Source organism: Vanellus vanellus (assembly GCF_965231255.1).
Source record: "Vanellus vanellus genome assembly, chromosome: Z".
Lineage (NCBI taxonomy): Eukaryota > Metazoa > Chordata > Aves > Charadriiformes > Charadriidae > Vanellus > Vanellus vanellus.
In genome coordinates, this window is record NC_138908.1 from 72,580,660 (window position 1) to 72,601,083 (window position 20,424).

A 20,424-nucleotide genomic window follows, 5' to 3' on the forward strand; every position below is an offset into this window, starting at 1 on the left:
TCGCCGTCACACCGCCCTCCGGCGGGCTCCAGCTGGCCGCCACGGCTGCTCTCCCCAGCAGGCCTCCCGCCGGGCGGGGCGGCCGCCTGCCGCCGCCGGGGCTCCTGGCACGGCTCCAGCCCTCGCCGGCGCCGGCGGTGCCAACCCCGGGGAAGAAAAAGCCCGCCCGGCCCCCTCCGGCGCCGCCACACTCGGGGACTACAACTCCCAGAATGCACCGGGACTCCGAGCCCCTGCCCCCCGCGCCGCCTGCGCGTCCTGTCGTGTGAAAGGTGATCCTGCCGTCACTTCCTCCGCCCGGTGCAGGCCGGGAATGCGAGTCGCGATTGGCCGGCACCCACCCCGCTTTTCAGCGTGCTGGGGAGCAGGAAGCGGTAACGGCGGAGCGGGCGCGGCGGGGCGAGCGGCTCCTCGCAGTGAGTACCTAGTGGAACCGCCTCCGCACCCCCCGGGGCGCCGCGCCGCCGGGCCGCGACTCGGCCGGGAATTGAAAAGGGATTGATTTAATGCGCGCTTTGATGACGTAATAAGGACTACCGAGGCGGCGGCGCTGCCGAGCGCACGGCTGCGGCCCGTGTCGGCCGCGTCCCTTCCTCGGGGGCGCCCTCGCGGGACGCTCTCCCCCGCCGGCGGCCGCCCGCACCGCTCTCGGAACGCCCGTGGCCGGCGGGCAGTCGGGGATGGCTAGGCCTTCCGCCTTCTCCCGCTCCTGGGACTCGGCGGGCGCTGATTGGCTTCTCCGCGTGGGGCGGGCTCTGCCGCCGCTTATGATTGGCGGGGTCGTCACTGACTGCCATCAGCGCCCGCCACTGGGGCTGTGGCTGGCCATGGGGCGCGAAGGCCGGGGGCGGTGCGCGTGGCTGGTGGGGGCTCGGGGAGGGCCCGGCAGGGCCCGGCGGAAGCGGCGGTGGGGAGGGGAGGGGAGGGAGCGGCGTCGGCCAGAGGCCTGCCCTGCCCTTCCGCCCTTGGCCTATGGCTGGGCCGTCTCCGCCTGGGCGGGAGTGAGGCCTTGCCCGTGTCTGAGGGGAGCGCGGGGCTGGCTGGCGGCCTGGCCACGCGGCTGTTACTTGCGAGCAGAAACACGCAGCGAAGGGCAGAAGTTGTTCTCACGTCAGCGGTGCCTGGAAGCAACTGCTGCTATTGCCCGCCAAACACCCCTGGGAGTCCCCGTTCGTGAGGGGGCGGTGGTTTGAGCAGTGGTCAGCCAGCTCCTCTGGGTCTTCCGAATTGCCCAAACCCTGCTCTGTGGGCCCGTGCTCGTGTGTGATCCCTGTAGGCAAGAAAAACAGGTGCTTAGTGTCTAAAATGCAAGGAGTTCCTGCCATAGTCCAGGAGGGTAGTCATAATAAGATGGCTTAATTGAGGGGAATTTATAAAAACAGATCACAAATCATGTGCATATTGCATGAGATGCATCCATTGTTACAGGGTGATGTTAATCAGCAGACTTCGTCTTCCTAGAAAATAAAGGTAAACAACTGAAGTAGTCCAGTTTCCATCACTCATCTATGAGCCTACTCATAAGTTGCAACCTGGATCAGTTCTGATTGCCTTTCTTGGTTTTCTTGACTACCTTTCTTCTTCTTCATCCAACATAGTCATGCTCTTATTGAATATATGCTGTTCTGTTGGACTTTTTTCTGCAATATCACTGTGTCAAAAATTGGCAAGAAGACTTAAACAGTGGAGTAAATGGTTGACAGCTTCCAATGTGAGACGTTACATGGAATACCAGATGACAAAAGAAAGACAGGAGCTGCTGGTCATCTTAGACCCATCGTTCCAGATGAGGTGAAGTGAATGCAGCAGCAGCAGCATCCACTCCCTTCAACCGCACCTTTGCCCTCACCTCTCCTCTGTCCCCTTTAAGACCCTGATAGGTATTTGACTTCTTAGCAAAGCAGTGATAGCAGGTAGAGCTAGACTTCAATAAGCGGATGCTTCTGCTTTTCTTTTTTCATGTTCTTGGCAAAATTACTTCTCTGCAGGTCGTTTTTTCTGAGATGCTCTCATGGTTTAAGCCCAGCCAGCAACCAGGACCATGTAGCCGCTTGCTCACTCTCCCAGTTAGGATGTGGGAGAGAATCAGAAGAGTTAAAGTGAGAGAACTCATGGGTTGAGATAAAGACAGTTTAATAGGTAAAGCAAAAGCTGCACACGCAAGCAAAGCAAAACAAGGAATTCATTTACCACTTCCCGTCGGCAGGCAGGTGTTCAGCCTTCTCCAGGAAAGCAGGGCTCCATCACATGTAACGGATACTTGGGAAGACAAATGCCATAACTCAGAATGTCACCCCTTTTCTTCTTCCCTCAGCTTTATATACTGAGCATAACATCACATGGCATGGAATATCCCTTTGGTCAGGTGGGGTCAGCTGTTCTGGCTGTGTCTCCTCACAGCTTCTTGTGCACTCCTGGCCTACTCGCTGGCAGGGTAGTATAAGGAGCAGAAAATGCCTTGAGAACTTAGCAACAACCGAAAATACCAGGGCTCTATCAAAAGTATTTCTGATCCCAAATCCAAAACATAGCACTATACCAGCTGCTAGTAAAAATGTATCACAACTGAAACCACGATGGATGCAAGAAAGAGTGTGTTTTGTGGTGAAAATAGGAGTTCCACAATTTACTTTACTCGATGTCTTAGTCATAAGAAAGTAACTTTGCTTTTATCATAACTGTATAATTCTCCTCTCTACTTCTTTGAACCCCATGTACCCGTATGTGTTTTTGTTATAAGTGAGGTGGAATTTAGACAGCCACACAGGGGAGTTAGCAAGCGTGGTGGCATCAGCTCAGATGTGGTTACTACACATAAGGAAGAGTTTCGCGCTCAGGACTTTCCAGTTCCAATCACACACAAAAAGAATCTGCACCAGAAGCCAGGGAGCACCTGCTCTCTAGTTTCATCTAGCACTCTGAAGAAAACTGCTTCTTTGCCACACCAGGAGTTTCCATCTTTGTGTTCAGTGTTTGGATTGATACTGGGTGCTCTCCTGACTTTCTTCCTTTTGTCCATAGTAAGTGTAAAAGTACAGTATGTCTCAAATTCCTTTAAGACTCATTCAGAAACCACATGTTCTTCAAAGTGAGTTAGACTGTGAAAAGAAACAATGTTTCTGTGCTAATGTGACTTTGAAATGTCTTTGCTTTTTCTGTGGCATTCTCAGTGTGAGCCATGTGAGTGTGGGTGTTGAAGATGAGTGCTGCTGCACAGATCTGAAGTTATTTTGCCTGGAGTTAATTTGTGAAACGCTTTCATTGAAGCACTTGGACTCGTTCCCGCGGTTATTTTGCATAAGCAGCAGACTAACATCTGCATCTTGTCCACAGGCACAGGGTTCTGCTAAACCTCTTCAGGTTTAAGAACCATTGCTACTCCCACTTCCAGTTATGTTTATTGTGTAAGTGAGGGAGGAAGGGCCATCACATTACAAGCATATGTGTCTCTTTCAAAAGGCTGGCAAAGAATATTTCACCTTGCAGGGGAAAGAAGGCTGAGTGAATAAGACGCTCTTTGCTCTTGGGTGTGACAGCACATTAAATCCCTGGAACTCCTATGTACTGAGAAGCTGACAAGTGCCGCTTTATTACATCCTTATTTAAAGGAATTAAATCTTGTGTTCACTAGGCGCAAAATGCGACTTAAGTATGAAAATTTTAAGAACTGTTCTACTAAGTGGATTGGTAGAATTGCGAGAAGTAACTGTATAAAGATTCTGACATTATGCTGCTGTGGTGGTGTTGCATAGTTGGCTGTGGAGATGTTACATTCCTGTGGTATTTGCTTTGAGGGAGGTGGGTCCCTGCTGAATCTGTAGAATAAAGAGATACACTTACCCACTTTAACTGCTTTTTCATGTATATAAATAAGGCAATATTCCACCTCATTAACCCTAACATTTCGTACCTGTCAGCTAAAATCAGGTGAACCTGTTACCAAGACAGTTTAGTGTTTCTATTTGTTTTGTAGTCTCTGAAAAGTGCTAGTTAGTTCATGTTTGTATGCTAAACTGACTGTGCATAGTATTCTTACTCTCAGGCCATGTCTTTTGTAGACTAGTCCTTTTGCCATGGAAGCTGAAGAAACGATGGAATGTATCCAGGAATTCCCCGAACACTATAAGGTTATTTTGGATAGGCTGAATGAACAACGTGAGCAGGACCAGTTTACGGATATCACTCTGATTGTTGATGGTATGTACAGGCCTCAACCAGTTGGTATACTGAGAATTCTGAAAGCTGTGCTGGGAAGCTGTTGAGTTTGTCACAGGTCAGCTGTCAGACTGGGCTGCTGAGAAATTCTTGGTTCTGTACCGGAGTTGCTTGCAGAATTTCATTTAAAATCTCAGGGTGAACAGAGTCTCTAGCAGTGATTAATAATTGTGCTTCTGCTTTTCCAAACAAGGGGCTAAATATTTTCAGATAGAAGCCCAGTTTGAAACTGCTATGCTATATTTAACCCATCATCTAAGGATTTCCAAAACACTGTTAAAATATTTTTCCCTAACTTGAGCTCACTGTTTGCATGCAGAGAACTTGTACAAATATTGTATTTTTAAAAAAAAAAACAACACCACCACCTTAAAATAAGATTTACTTCTTGCTTCTCCAGTATCTGCCTACTATTTTAATAAACAATTAAAATAGGGTAGAAGCACTCACTTTTCTTTTCATATGTGCTCTAAGGACGCAAGTATTAGTTTAAAAGGATGATGGACATATAAGTGCTTATTATCTCCTTAGAAAAGGTGGTGTCTGATCGATCATCTAAGATTGCTTCTTATCCCAAACATGTCTTAGAACAGATGAGGACTTCAAGGAAGATAGGCAGTGTCCACTAGGAGAGACTTAGCTAAAGGAGTACCACCTGATCTTTAAAAGGATAGCAGGAACTCAGTTGAAGGAAAAGGGTCCTACACAGCCCAGATTAGAAGAAAGTAAGCAAAAGAAGAAAGAATTACTCCTCAGGAATTACTGTGGTTTGACTGACAGCGCTTGCACAAAACTTATCCTGAATGTTTGTTCCTGCTCTGGTATTAGCAAATCCATGTGTTGAGCTCAAAGCTGGTTTTGTGTGCAGCTTTGTAGTTCTAATCCATATTGCTTCTCTTATCTCTGTCCCATGGAGCCTTATGAATGCTCATGCCTGTGCCAGGGAGAAGGCAACACAGGGACAGGTAATACACAGTTCTTTCTGGAAAACAGGAAGAACAGAGCAGAACCAACTCTATTCCGCAGCGGTGTTTATGCTGGCGGAAGTGGTGATAAAATAGATCAGTCTGTAAGAGCAACAAAAAACAAGGAGAACCAGGATAAAATCTGAGAGCTGAGCCCAAGACATACAGGAAAAAGTTTGCATAGGTATTTCCAATAACTTCAATATCTGAAAAGAGAAACACTGGAGTGAGTGAGTACTGCAGCTGATTGAGTTACAGAGCTTCAGCAGGGTCAGTAATGTCAGCAAGAGTCTGCATGAGATGGGACAGGCTAGCTGCAGTAGTATCCCATGTTACAAGGAGACCTACTAAGTGACTATAAGCTACTGGAATAGATTTGTAGCCTGGGTGGTTTCTTTTCTGCATTTGCACTTAGTTGGCACTATGAGTGAGGAAGGTGTTATCCTAAACCAACATTTTCTTGTCTCGCTTTGTAGGTCACCATTTCAAAGCTCATAAGGCTGTTCTTGCTGCCTGTAGCCAGTTCTTCTACAAATTCTTCCAAGATTTTACTCAGGAGCCCTTGGTGGAGATTGAAGGTAATCTGATTTGTGCAAATAAAAACCTTCAGAGTTGTGTGTCCAAGCTGGAAATGAATGCGTTATCCTTGGTACAGGCTTACATACATGTTTGGTCATATCAATTGGCTTTCTAGATCTCAGCTCTTGTTCTGAGGCAGCTACCATGAGTGGAAAAAGACTTCCCCTGAAGAAAAATTAAAAAGACCATTCTGGAATTAAATCTTTTGGAAGGAAAAGTGTGAGGTTCTGTGGGTGTTTTTTTTCCCTTTTTATTTTTTTTTTATCCTTCCCTCCAGTACATGGCTAATGGAGGTCAGGCAGACCCTGTGTGTTTTTAGGACTAGCAGCGTGACATAACATCCATTCTGGTCAGAAGAAAAAGGCTGCCAGTGATGGCCAATGGTAGATGCCTTGGATGGGATGCAAGAATAGGATAGACATGGAGCAATACTTGCCTGGTAGGCAGGGAGCAAGTTCCTGGAGCAATTATTTCAGCCTCCAGTAATGTGCTGCTCAGAGGTTTCTTGAGAGAGAGATTGTATTTTTCTGTTTAAATCTATACTTTTTATTATTCAAACAACTTTTTGTCCCTCTTCTCCTTGCTTTTGTCTTTGTTGTGGCATAACTCTGTTCCAGATTCATGTGTTTCTACAGCAGATTTTTTTATTCCAACATGAGCCTTTTAAGGGCTCATGAAACTGGAAGCTACAGTACTGCGAGCAAGATGATGAGCAGGCAAGTGTGCAAGATTCATCAGACAGATGAGACTGAGGAATTGCTAAAAGAAGCTGTTGTTTTTCTTGCCTGTATACAGGTGTAAGTAACATGGCATTTCGTCACCTAATTGAGTTCACCTATACAGCAAAATTAATGGTCCAAGGTGAGGAAGAAGCAAATGATGTTTGGAAAGCAGCTGAGTATCTACAGATGTTAGAAGCAATCAAAGCACTTGAAATCAGGTAAGCACAAAACCTCTTTTTCTTCCCATCACTGAAATGTAAAGTAACAAGAATCCTTTAACAAGAGCTGGCTGCCAGTATTTTGCGGTGCTGTTCCTTGTCCTGGAACCTCCTAAATTTGTGTGGGATGATATACTCTCCTACTTTAAGATAAGGGTGAGGCTAAAAAATGAATTGGGCTGGAACTCGATGACACATGACAAGGCTGGTAAATGTTGCAGACGTAGCACTGTGACTTTGTGGTAACTAATACCAGGTCTCTGTGCTATCTGGCTGCCCCCACCTGATTGAGAGCTGGGTGTACAGTGATCATGTGCCTCAGGTAATTAGACTACATTAACAAGCTTGTGCTGGTGTTTTGATTTCATGCAGCTTTCTGCTTTTTCTGATAGAATAAGCAGTGATCTTAAAACTTATTGCTGCAAAAGTCAGTCATAGGTTAATTGTTGGACTTGGTGATCTTAAAGGTCTTTTCCAGCCATAACAGTTCTATAAAATTAACCTCTCAAACTTCTTCAATGAATGTAACTGTTATAATCAGTTATATAGGATCAAAACGTAATCAAATCTTGCTGTGGCACCTTTTATCCAGTACCAGGAACTGTACTGCATTGCCAAACTCCAACCTGAGAAAAGCAGGTGCGAGTCCCATCATGCTGTTTTTCTTCCCCTTCCTTCCCTTTCACTTTCACAAAATGCTCTCACATTCTTATTCTTCCAGCATGAAGCAAAGGGAGGGGCAATAAATGCTCCCAGAATTAAGGTTATTCTTGCTTTCTGTTCTAGACCTGCTGAAAGGTCTTTGCATTCAGGCTAAGGAAAGACTGTTGCTTCCTTTTTATCTCCCCATAGACACATTAAAGGAGAGTGGCATTGACCCCAAGTTTCTCTTAGCAGCCAGCTAACATTTTGTTTAACACCACCCGCCCCATGACATGATACACTGGAAACTTGGTTTTCAACATCAGTATTTACTTCCGAACTGATTTACTCTGTGCTTATTCTATGGATTGGCAGTAGAGCTAAATAAGTATGTAAATTTTTTTTAATAGGAAAGATACAGGATTATGCATTTCTAGTCCTACCTTCCAACCCCACAAAGACCCTTTTTTGACATTATTAAGATTAAGCGTGGTACCACCAGAAGATTCTTTTTTTTTATTTATTTTTTTTATTCGGGAAGAAAAAGCAGACTTTAGCTGTCTGTTTGAGGAATTTAAAAGAAACTTGAAACTGAAAAAGTGTGTTCTAATCGGTGTCACTCTGTGTCAGTGTACACTGGCAGAGCTGTTGAACCAGGATTCAGATCCATCCATCAAGCTAAACTGCCAAGCCTGCAATTATTTCCCACTATTGTATAATGTTATACAGTTTGTTGGTTATGCATCGCTAGTATTGCTGTAATTTTTATGTTACAAGGAAACAAGTGTTTTGCTTAATGAACATGCATACAAGCCAGTCTATTCTTAGAGTTATTTCCATTGTTCATAGATTTTGAAAAGTTTTTTATGGGGATTTGTTTGGGGTTTTTTGGTCAGAAAGACAAACTTGAGTACCACTGTCAGTCTCTGTTTTCTCCTCGTAAGAAGGGCAGAATTATGATACAGTGCTTCAGTCAGACCTTCAGAAACTTAAGCTGAAGTAGAGGTGGTTATAGAACTAACTATTTGTATAATGCATCACATTGCATAATCTAGACTGTAAAGAAACCAACCAGCTGTTGTTCCTTAAAGTGCAGTTGTATTGTATGTGTGTATCCCCCTTCATGGATTCCCCAACAGTGGACACTTTTTTAAGACTCAGCTGGACGGGGTGCTTGGCCATCTTGTCTAAACCATGCTTTTGCCTAGGAAGTTTGGACCAGATGATCCTTGAAGTCCCTTCCAACCTAGTATTCCATGATTCTGTGGTTGCAAGTTTCTTACAATGTGGTCAACAATGATAGTCTCCTCTTTGCTGAGCAGATTATTCTTTTGGTACACAATCCTAGAGCTCCTTGCAGTAATGCATTGTCACCTGCTAGACATTAGAAATCCAGGCTAGATGAAACCATAAGTTTAACTGCTCTGTCTTCCTGTGTCTGAGTAGAGTAAGGTGCAATTTAATAAGCTGTATCCTGCATTACATCATTAGCAACACATCTGTTACACATGACTTGCAGATACTGGGCGAAGCCTTAACTCTCCTGTTTCTAGAAAATGTGACAGTGATAAGAAATAGATTACGTGAAAGGATTCATCAGGCTGCTAAGGAAGTTAAAAGCTCAGCTTACTCCTGTCAGTCTGATTTGAGGGGAAGATAGCCCCTCCTTTTCAAACCTCCAGCACGTAAGTGCTGTGGATGATCTTGAAGGTGTGACTTGAAAGCATTGGCCCACTCAGCTCTGTCTGTTTAAGATGGCATGCTATCACATCTTGGAGGAAGAGAGTTGTGTGTGTATGATGCAGGGAGAACAGGAACAGAGGTGGAGGTTATGTTTAAGCCCAGAAAATTAAACTAGAATACTCTTTCCACATCCCAGTGGCTTTTATTTTTACCTCAGTTGTTAGCTGTGTGCTTTCCTGAAGTACACAATGTTACAATAATCATTGTGTGAAGTCACAGCTGTAGTGTTTTCTAACAAGCTGTAAGCGCTGCAGGCAATTGCACGCACTCCAGGAGGAGTAGCGTAGGAAGGATGTGAATCTTATATCTGAGTAGGCAGGCCAAAGAACTCTCCTTCAGGTAAGTTTTCCTTCCAAGTACAGAATTTCATAAGTTTCTTAGATAAACCTACTGGGTTTACTGGCCTTTCTTCTTTATAGATGCTTTGTATCAATCAAGCAGAGCTGTTTAAAACACTTCAGTAGCCTTATGTCAAATGCTCTGCAGCTTTACCCATTCTATTTTACAGCTGTAAGGAGTATAGATTAAGGACACGTTAGTCTGACATGCACAAAGATTATGTGGTCATTTGTCATTCAGCTGCTTTGAGAAACAACTAGAGAGTGGTGAATGCAGAAGCTCAGTATTAGGCAGGAATCATTATGCCAGTGCTTATGGATCTTAACCATGCTTATGCAAATGCTTTTCAGGAACAAAGAAAATTCATCACCCTTAGAATCAAATCAAGCACAAGGCAAAAATAAACCGAAAAAGAGGAAGATAGCTGAAACCTCTAATGTTATCACAGAAACACTGCCATCTGCAGAGTCGGAGCCTGTTGAAATTGAGGTTGAGATTGCTGAAGGGACGATTGAAGTGGAAGATGACAGCATTGAAACACTTGAAGATGTAGCATCTGCAGAGCAATCCATAAAGTACATACAGACAACAGGTACATCAGATGAATCTGCTTTGGCTCTTTTGGCAGATATCACCAGCAAGTATCGTCAGGGAGAGAGAAAATGCCAGATCCAAGAAGAAGGTGATAGTGCAACTGATCCCTCGTGCAAACAGGTAGAAGGTATTGAAATTGTGGAACTTCAGCTGTCACACGTGAACAATTTATTCCACTGTGAGAAATGTAACCGTTCATTTAAATTGTTTTACCATTTTAAGGAACACATGAAAACACACTCTACTGAGAGTTACAAGTGTGACATATGCAATAAAAGGTACCTACGAGAGAGTGCTTTGAAACAGCACCTCACCTGTTACCACCTTGATGAAGGTGGTGCCAGCAAGAAGCAAAGACCTGGCAAAAAAATACATATATGCCAGTACTGTGATAAACAGTTTGACCACTTCGGACATTTTAAAGAGCACCTCCGGAAGCACACAGGTAAGAGCACTGCTATAGTCCTGTCCTTGTGGCCTTGGCCCTAGCACTTTTTGGTTTTTGCATGTTTAAGGGAAATAGAGAATGTGCTGAAGAGAACATGAGTCCTGAGTGCTAGAAATATTTGTCTTCTAGTTACAGTTAAAACACTGGTTTGTCTTTTTGTTTGTTCGTTTGTTTTGTTTTCCATTGATGTAAAATTTTGAGGGATTGAAGCGGTTAAAAATAGGCACCTAAAACCAGAAAGCACTAATGAAGCTTCTCTCTCAAGTCTATTAAATCTAAAAGATTTTTTTCAAAATAATTTCTTAAGGCATGTTTCCTTCTTCAAAAATATCAAACTTAGGAGCTGCTTTTATTTTCACAATTCTGCTAGTAAATGTTTCTGTTGAAATATGGTCTGAACTGTTAGCTTTTCAGAAGAATAAAGTTCAGAGGGTTTCTACACATTACAGAACTTGTGAGCGAATGCCTGTTAATGCATACAATACGCCCTAACAATTCTCTCTTGTACCATCTTGTTTGGAAAGTTTCACCCTTGCTCTTGACATCTCATCTATGATTTGATTTTTCTTTGTTATTTAATGCAGCAAAACATTTCTAGTGACTATAGTACAGTCTTTTTACTGTGAAATCACCCTCTGAAATCTGGATAACATCTTTTGAGTACAAAATGACTTGTGCTCCTTCTTTCTTCTTTAGAATATGGGAGATTAAGATGCTACTTCTTCACCTCACTGAAAAGTCTATGATCTGAACAGATGCTGAGCATTATACAGATAACTCTGGATGTAAAATATGTGTGGACCAGATATTCCAGATGTTTTTAATATGTCAGTCATGAGTCATCAATAAGAATTTAATGGAGGCTAGCAGCCCTATTTCTTTCGCAGCTTCTCATTGTTCTTAAAGCCTTTTAATTCAAATTTCTTTGTATCTGTATATGGAACTGCTGAGTATTGATATATGACACTGTGTCCAGTCTATTCCCTGTAGCCCCTTAAAAGTTTCATTTATAAATAGACTTTGGCAAATCCCTATGCACTATGAAGCAGGGAGTGTTTCTCTAGTATAAGCAGTCCAAATACAAGCTACTTAGCAAAAGCCTTTTCAAAGAAGAGTTTGTGGCAGATTAACAGAGTAACCCAAATATCACAATATGTTGATTGCTGTTGCGATGAAGGATTTGGGGAACAAAGCAACTTAGCCTGTCATGGGAGGTACAGAGTCCTTTCTAAATATATATTGATACCAGTATAACACATGGACTCTAGTTACTTCTGGTTTAGCATTTTCAAAAGCTGTAAGCTTAAAATCAGAGAATCATAGAATTGTCTATGTTGGAAGGGACTTTTTAGATAATCAAGTCCAACTGTTAACCTAACACTGCCAAAGCCACCACTAAACCATGTCCCTCAGCACTACATTTACACATCTTTTAAATACCTCCAGGGATGATGACACCCACTTCCCTGGGCAGCTTGTTCCAATGCTTGACAACCCTTTTGGTGAAGAAATTTTTCCTGATATCCAATGTAAGCCTCCCCTGGCGCAACTTGAGGCCATTTCTTCTTGTCCTATCACTTATTACTTGGGAGAAGAGACCAACCCCCACCTTGTTACAGCCTCCTTTCATTACAGCCTCATAAGACTTGTGCTCTAAACCTCTCACCAGCTTTGTTGCCCTTCTCTGAACATGCTCCAGCACATCAGTATCTCTTTGTAGTGAGGGGCCCAAAACTGAACACAGTACTCGAGGTGGTGCCTCACCAGTGCCAAGTACAGGGGGACGATCACATCCCTAGTCCTGCTGGCCACACTATTCCTGATATAGGCCACGATGCTCTTGGCCTTCTTGGCCACCTGGGCACACTGTTGGCTCATATTCAGCCAGCTGTTGACCAACACCCCCAGGTCCTTTTCTGCCAGGCAGCTTTCCAGCCACTCTTCCCCACACCTGTGGGGCTGCATGGGGTTATTGTGACCCAGGTGCAGGACCCAGCACTTGGCCTTGTTGAATCTCATAAAATTGAATCAAAACAGATACTACCATTTAACTGTGGTTTCCTAAGGTCAGTGGAAAAACTCCCATTCAACCAAAGGCTAAGTTCTGAATTCTGTGTAGCACTGGTTGAATGCTAAAATGAAATTAAAAGGCCTGGGACAAAATGTCCTACAAAGTAATTGATCCTGTTGCTGCTTAATCACAACACCTGAAAATAGCAATTGGGGCAGAAATAGACACCTATTGGTGTTGATAATTTTTGATGTAGGAATTTGACATTACTAATGGCTATTATCTTTGTATCAATAAAAGAAAGGAAGGAGATCCATGCAGTTTCTTTATCACTCATATGTACAGTGCCTTAGGCAGCTTCTGAGTCTCTGAAAAAATACCTCAAACATGTCTTGCATGTCATGTATGTCTGAAAGTATTAACAAAGTCATTTCCAGAACTTACAAAGAGGAAGGAGTTCTGGTCTGATCTAATTATTATCTTTTTCCCCTTTATGACAATGGATGAGATTTCACTTGCCAGTCATAAGTAATGCACGGGACAGAAATTCTGCAAGGCTGCACTTAAATAATGGGTATCTGTTGAGTTCAATAGCTCTAATTCATCTTACATAAGAAGAGCAATTTCCTCATGCAGAAATCAATCTTAGAATGAAACTGCTGCTCTCAATATGCTGGTCTAATCCTGATATTTTGCAAAGTTTATATTCTGTACCAGAAAGAGGCACTGAACAGCTTTGATTCCTTCTGATTTTACTGGAAATTTTGACTGCTGAATATTTCTCAATGTTATTCTGATTATTTTTCTTCTTTTTGTCCTTTTTTGGAGAGTGTGTGTGTGCTCCCATGAGTAAAGGTGGAAGTGAAGGTGTCGAGATGTGTTCCAAGCAGCTAAATTAATCTGTCCTTGTTTGAAAACCCTGTAACTGAAGTAATTTTTGTACAAACTTCCAAGATTCTTGATAAATCTAAAATATGTTTTACAGAAAGTGTACTTCAAACTGCAAATAACATCTTCCACAGGAGTGAATAAAGGGACTCTATTTACGTATTTTGAATAAACGATCCCAATAAGTGCATTTGATAAATGCTTGCCTTTGGTGTGTTTGTGGAAAAAAAGTAATAACTAGATTTACTGTTTCTCTCTAAACCCAATCTAAATAATGATATGGTAGTTTGATGGTGATGGTTGAATTCTCTGGTATTTCTTACGTATTAGGCAAATAAAATTCACTGTGTTAGTTTTTATGAATTTCTTTGGGTCAAAAATATTTATTTGAGGCAGTCTCCTTCCTGTGACTGTCAGATTATGAAGGACCAGCACAATATCAGACTATCTCTGGTCAGAATTTCTGTCGTGTGAGTTACAATTGGCAAGTGAAATCTCATCCATTCCCATAATGGGAGAAAAAGATAATCATTAGATCAGGCCAAAAACCTCCCTCTTCATAAAATCACACTTAGATGAGACTAAACTCATAGGTGGATGACACACTGGGGAGGAGAAGAAAGTTGTGACCTTTAGCAGAGGAGTTTAGCCCCCAGCTGGCTAGTGTGTTTCTCAGAGAAGAGAGAGGAGAGAAGGCAGCTGGCACACTCTGTTTTCCATCACTGCTGTGATTGGTGCAGCCCAGCTCACAGCGTTGATTTACGCTGTACAACAAGTCAGGCAATGTCTTTTCGTCTTTGGATATTGCCACTGTTATCTTTGAGTTGTCACTTCCGGACACTTTCGGCAGAGTATATTGGAGATTACTGAAGAATCTGAGTAAAAATAGGATAAATCTGTCCCTGACTGGTGTCTTGCTCCAGTTAACTATTGAAATGTGATCAGATCACAGGGCGGGTGAAGGTCTGTGGCATAAGTTTTGCTCTGTAGTATCCATTGGTTGCTTGAGCACAGTCCATGATTTTTGACCTGTAAGGCTGATGGCAGTTTATCATCCTCTGCATTACCTGTACAACAGTCTTCAAAAACATAGCATTTTGAATCCATTAAGGGGAATGTTCCCCCCCATTTAATGTTTTTCTGTAGCCTTTATGTGTGTAAGTGAGAATTACAGGCTACTTGTGGATTTCTTTTGAAAAGCTAATTAGGCATTTCTGAATATCTTTATTTCTGAAAATATAGGTTTATTGGCTTTCCATCTCAATAGTAAATAACTACTGCATTCCTGAAAATGCAGGTTTTCCAACTAGCTAGGATAAATTCTTATGTTATTCACTGAACAGTCTCAGCTTCTTTTGCTGTTCATTAAGCTGTTTGTTTCAGTAGTAATGTTGGTGTCAGTACCTCCACAGATTAATTATCAGACATTCAGAAGAAACACACTGTTCCTAATTTTTTGTACTGTAATTTCCTTGAATTTCATTGTGTTTGTGCATGATGAAATTACTAAACAGAGACACAAGTTGTTCTTTGTTACTGCTTGATGACAGTAATAACAATATGCTACTTTGGATGAAGAAGAGAAAACAACCTGTTTTCAGCTTCCTCTGCTGTTGTCCTTAGCTGGCTTCTGTGTTTGGTACCAGGTTTGAAATGAGTGGCCAAATTCAAATTGAAAGGGATTTTTATCTTGCTTGTGCCCATTTATGTTCCTCTGTGCTTTCTCTTCACTGTATTTGGGGGGCGACAGGGTGTTTGTTTGTTTGTTTTAATACTGATGCATTGTTATTTCATGCTCATTCCATGCCAACTTCTTTTTCTGGAGCTCAGTTTCAGCTCTTGAGCACAAGCTGTTATTGTTCTTGAAAATAAAACTTTATATTATTTAAATACTTCCTTCTTTAGTATGTCACTTTGTATATTTACTGATGTTGTTTCTTTAATTGTAAATATTAGACAAAAAGAGAGAAATAGCTGCTATTTCTTTAAGATATTTCATCAGAATAGTAATCTGATTTCTGTAACCACCTAAATGTACCTTAAATGGCACTGGTAATTGTTACTTTTTTTTTCTAAATGAGAATTATGACTCCAAATTAGGGGTTTGCCCTTTTATTTACGTAAATAAAGTTTACATACAATGTCTTTCTCTTCTTCTGTAGAATAATCCAGTTGGCCACATCTTTCCAGCATATTTATCAACCTAAACAAAAGTGAGAGAGGTGAAGAAAAAGAGAGCTGACAGAAAACTGGCTGGTTTTATACACTTACAAATCCCTGTATCTGTCTTAACAGGTGAAAAACCATTTGAATGTCCAAACTGCCATGAACGTTTTGCTAGGAATAGCACGCTCAAATGTCACCTGACAGCCTGTCAGTCTGGAGCTGGAGCTAAAAAGGGAAGAAAGAAGCTGTACGAATGTCAGGTGGGTAAAGGAAGTAGCAGAGTCTGAGGCTAGATACCTCCTTCCTGTGCTGAGGGAGCGTGAGTACTGAGCAGGAAAGGCAACGAGAGTGGGCTTATGTCTCCAAGAACTACTTTTAGTAAAATAAATATAAGGATAGCATCTGACCACAACATGCAGATAAATTCTTATATCTAAGTAGTTCTATTTAATATATGGAATTAGTGATATGGAGCATAATACTTATAATCAGAGATATTCTTATGGGTGGGTATGCGTTCATCTGCATGTTACTGATCTTTCTGCTTCCTTTTCAAGGTTCTTGATGCACTGACCTAGGCCTTTCCTTCTCTAAAGTCCAAAATACAGAATGCTATTTTATTTCCCATTTTATTATTCTTCTGTTTGATACCCAATATATTGACTTTGTCTGGAAAGTCATTCCAACTTAACGATGACAATCTGTAATGTCTTCTGAGCAAATAAAAATGCTGTAGATGCATAGGTAAGGCACTTTGTCACTATACATAACTGACATTTGATAAGCTGTTCACATGAATCTTACTTAGCTTTTAAAAGCTGATTCTGAAAAGCTAGAAAATACAAGAGCTGAGGTAGGTTGTAGCATTTTTATTGGCCATTTTGCTGCCCCACTGCTGTGACAGTCTCAAATAAGAACACACTTCTTTCTCATGCTATCTCACTCTCTCTTGTGTGCTTTCTCTTTCTTTCTCGCTCTTTTGCTCTCTCGCTCTTCCTCTTTTTAGCTCTCTTTCTCTCTCTTTTGCTCTCTCTCGCTCTTCTTCTCACACTCTCTCTCTTACCCTTTCTGGCTTTCTCTCCTCTTTTCCTCTCGCTTTCTCTCCTCTTTTCCTCTCGCTTTCTCTCCTCTTTTCCTCTCGCTTTCTCTCCTCTTTTCCTCTCGCTTTCTCTCCTCTTTTCCTCTCGCTTTCTCTCCTCTTTTCCTCTCTGTTTTTCCCTTAAGGCTCTCACCTTACTCATTTCCACCTTACTGTGGCTTGAGGTTAAATTGGGTTGTGTAGGGAAGATGATGACTTTATTTGTTCCAAAAGAGAGAAGGATGTTATTCACAGAAAGCATTGAATACTGCAGGAGACTAATTAATGCTAATCAAATCATTTAATCAGAAGTTTCACTGATACTGTTGCATCATTTAGTTGTTATGCTAGTCTGAAGTTAATTCTTAGGAGCATACCTTTGTCTTAAAGATAATTTAGTTCTGAATGCAAGAATTACTGTGTAACACAAAGTTGTACCTAATAGCTTCATTGAACATACTGTTTTATCTTTTGTGACCCTTTGCCCTAACTGCTTTGCATCATAGCTTTCTCTTTCTAAATTGATACCACACCCTCTCGCAGATGTGAATGTGGATTAGTGTTTCTTCAGACTGCAGAAACTACAGCAATTCTTGGATAAATTTTTCTTGAATTTTTGTCTCTTTAGAACTAAGTTTGTAGTGTTCAGTAAATAAATCGTGACTCACTGAACAAAGAGGAGAAAACAAAGTTGTGCTTCTTTGAACGCTTTTGGTGCTCTTCAGTGTATTTCTTGAGTACTGAATTAGGCTCCACGTGGTAAGAACAATAATTTTGTGCTTGGGTGTTACGATAGTCATTACCTTTATGTATGACTAAGTAATTTTGATTGTTCATCTATAAGGTTAGTATTTTAAGAAGTGTATTTGCAACTTCTTTCTAAAGCGTGAGCCTGTGGGGGGAAAAAAGCATGGCACTAGCATCACAAATCGCTTTTAAGATTTCAACAGAAAAATGGAGATATTTATCTCCACTGCATAGACCTGTTCTTGACTTAATCCCTGTTGGATACTCTATCATCCTTCTGTGCTATTGCTGAAAATTATAAGGAGATGGAACATTCTGTTTCAAAAGTATTTGCCAGCAGCAAAAGCAGGGTGTTGAAATGTGTGTTCCTGGCTGATTTCTGCAGCCAAGAACAGTTGCATGGACAAACTCCTGAGCCTATTTCTTTTCTCTGAGCCTGACTCTACCCCACTCTTCTCTCTCTTCTACCCTGGCATCTCGTTCATTTCTGCAGTTTCTGTGTGTTGTTTTCTGGCTACTTACCTTGGTGCCAGCTGAAGGGAAGGAAGCGTGCTCATGTGCGTTGTGAAGATAGTGTGTCTGCAGCTGAGGCAGTACTTTTAGCTGGAAGAGAATTAAAGGGATGTAGTTTTCAGAGAATTTTATCGGCCGAAATCACTCAAGTGGTTTTTTGAAATGGCTTCTGGCTACTAGAACTTCAGTAAAAGGACAGTTTGTGTTGCACTTGTGTTGTACAATATTTTTACATAAATAGCTTTCCACCCAAAACTCTAGTACCAGACATTTATTAGAGCATGATACTGTATATGAATTTCACATAAGGTTAAAATAAGAAGACTTTCAAATGCTATACTGACTCATAAATTTAGTAGGTATCCTGTGTATGCACAAACAGCACACTGTTTCTTAAAAAGAAAAAATTCTTAAAAATAAATACCAGGTCTGCTGTTCATCTGAAGCTGACTTCTCAGCTTTTACCTCTAACATATGGGTTTTTTTAATCCAAGTAGCAGGAAGCTATACTATGTGAAGTCATGATCTGAAATAGGCGCTATATTTTGTCATATTTCTGTTGGCACTGTTTAACATACTGTATCTTTTGTTTCAGGTTTGTAACAGTGTGTTTAACAGCTGGGATCAATTCAAAGATCACTTGGTAATACACACCGGTGACAAACCCAACCACTGTACTTTATGTGATTTGTGGTTTATGCAAGGCAGTGAGCTGAGAAGGCACCTCAAAGAAATGCACAATATTTCAGAACGAATAGTGGCAGAAGAGGTTCTTCCAGTGGAAGCTGTGGAAGCTGAACCAGTAACGTCAATGACTATAATTGAACAAGTGGAGCAAGTTCATGTCCTACCAGTAATTCAGGTACAAGTGGATCCTGCACAGGTAACAGTGGAACAGATGCACCAGGATCTCATACAGGACAATCAAATGAAAGGCACACAGATAGATGAACTGCAAGAACAGGTGCAAATTAGTTACTTGGAAGTTGAACATATTCAGACTGAACAAGGTGCTGAAGTTCATGTGGAGCAGTTACATGTTGAGCACGTAAATCAAATACAGATGGAAGAAGTACAGGCAGAACTTATAGATGGAACAGACCTGGAACAAGTGGAATATGCAAGTGTTGATCAAAGAGAAGCAGAAGAAAAGGAACCTAATCAAGTAGATGATGCAGATAAGGAAGATCATGAACAAGCTGAAGACTTAAAAACTCAACAATTAGAGGACACACAGAATGAAAAAGTGGATGACTAGGACAAATAACAACACTATGCAGGTTTCGGAATGAAATACCAAATTATTTTTGTTAATTTTACATTGATTTTTGAACCGTGAGTGGTCACCTTTCCAATATGCTGTCCTTAGGAAGCTGGACAAGTGGACCAAAATTAGCTTTCTTCATGTACAACTAAATCCTGTCGTATGTGAAAAATGACTTTCCCATTCATGTAATACCATGGAACAGAAACTACCACAGACAGACAGCTTTGTGAGGATTTTAGTAAGGAATAGCTTGTATCACTGTTACACCATCCCTGGGTATATGTAAGTGTAACTTCACCTCTTTTCCTTTTGCCATGGAAGCAACCTCTTTTTATAGAATTGTGGAGTGTCTGTGGCAGAAGAATCAGTAAATCTGGTGGGTTCTATTGCAAGTGGCAATTGGGCACCTGTGAATTTTCAGATCAGACTGTTTGCTGTATCCTAACAGCAGTCCCTAACTTTCAGGTTGGGGAAAAAAACATTGTTCCTGGAGGTCTCTGAGCACAAAAATCCTGTGCCTTTTCAACACTGACTGGTTAAATTTCCACAAAGTTCCTAGAATGTTCAAGAACCTAGTTCAGTAAAAGGCAATGTAGGTAATGTTACATAGCGCTTTATATTTTTGCTTAGCATTGTCAGCTACTGATTTTTTAAATTTTTTTTTGCATTAAATTTAGAGACGAGGGGGGCTGAGGGAAGAAACAGATTCCACATGGAGGCAGCAGGACATGCTGAAAGGAACACTTTTAAAACAGGAAAAGCTCAGCAGAATCTGTGGTAGACATGAGCTGAAAGAAAGCTACCAGCAGACTCTTCTTTTATAAATCGTCATTTTTGAAAGTGAATATATTTAAACATAAATATGTAGGAGACTTGTCTATATGATATCAGGTTCCCGTTTTTTTTAAACAAAATTCTTGACACAAAGGTGTACTGAACATACAAGTAAAAGCCATAGGTATGAGTGCTAAACTGTGGATTGAAAAGTAGGACTGTAAATAATCAATATTAGATAATAAAACAATACCAACCATGAAATGTTGCATTATTTGTTTCATCCAATAAATTAGGAACAACTGAGTGAGTGGCAGTTACAGTGCCAGCTCCCAGTGGTAAGAATCAATCTCATTTTTAATAAGATTAATAGCTCTTTACTGTAAAGTTAGATTTGTTTAGAAAATAATTGTCTAGCTCTATGTTCAAGGATGCTAAGGACTTCTAATTCTCAATTATTGCCTTGAGATTAGAGGTTCTCTACACTTCTGAAAAACTTTCTTTTCGAAGCCTTA

At 41.4% G+C, this 20,424-nt stretch overlaps 1 protein-coding gene across 1 annotated transcript; it reads left to right on the forward strand.

Moving 5' to 3' along the window:
* The first annotated feature begins 342 nt into the window (after nucleotides 1-342).
* On the forward strand, nucleotides 343-20,184 carry ZNF131 (zinc finger protein 131). The gene is given in 9 exon segments (XM_082497785.1): nucleotides 343-416; nucleotides 4,059-4,197; nucleotides 5,657-5,758; nucleotides 6,555-6,699; nucleotides 9,774-10,137; nucleotides 10,240-10,462; nucleotides 15,660-15,790; nucleotides 18,464-19,078; nucleotides 19,081-20,184. Coding segments are annotated over 8 exon segments (1,734 nt in total). The 5' UTR covers nucleotides 343-416; nucleotides 4,059-4,073; the 3' UTR covers nucleotides 19,111-20,184.
* The last annotated feature ends 240 nt before the right edge of the window (nucleotides 20,185-20,424 follow it).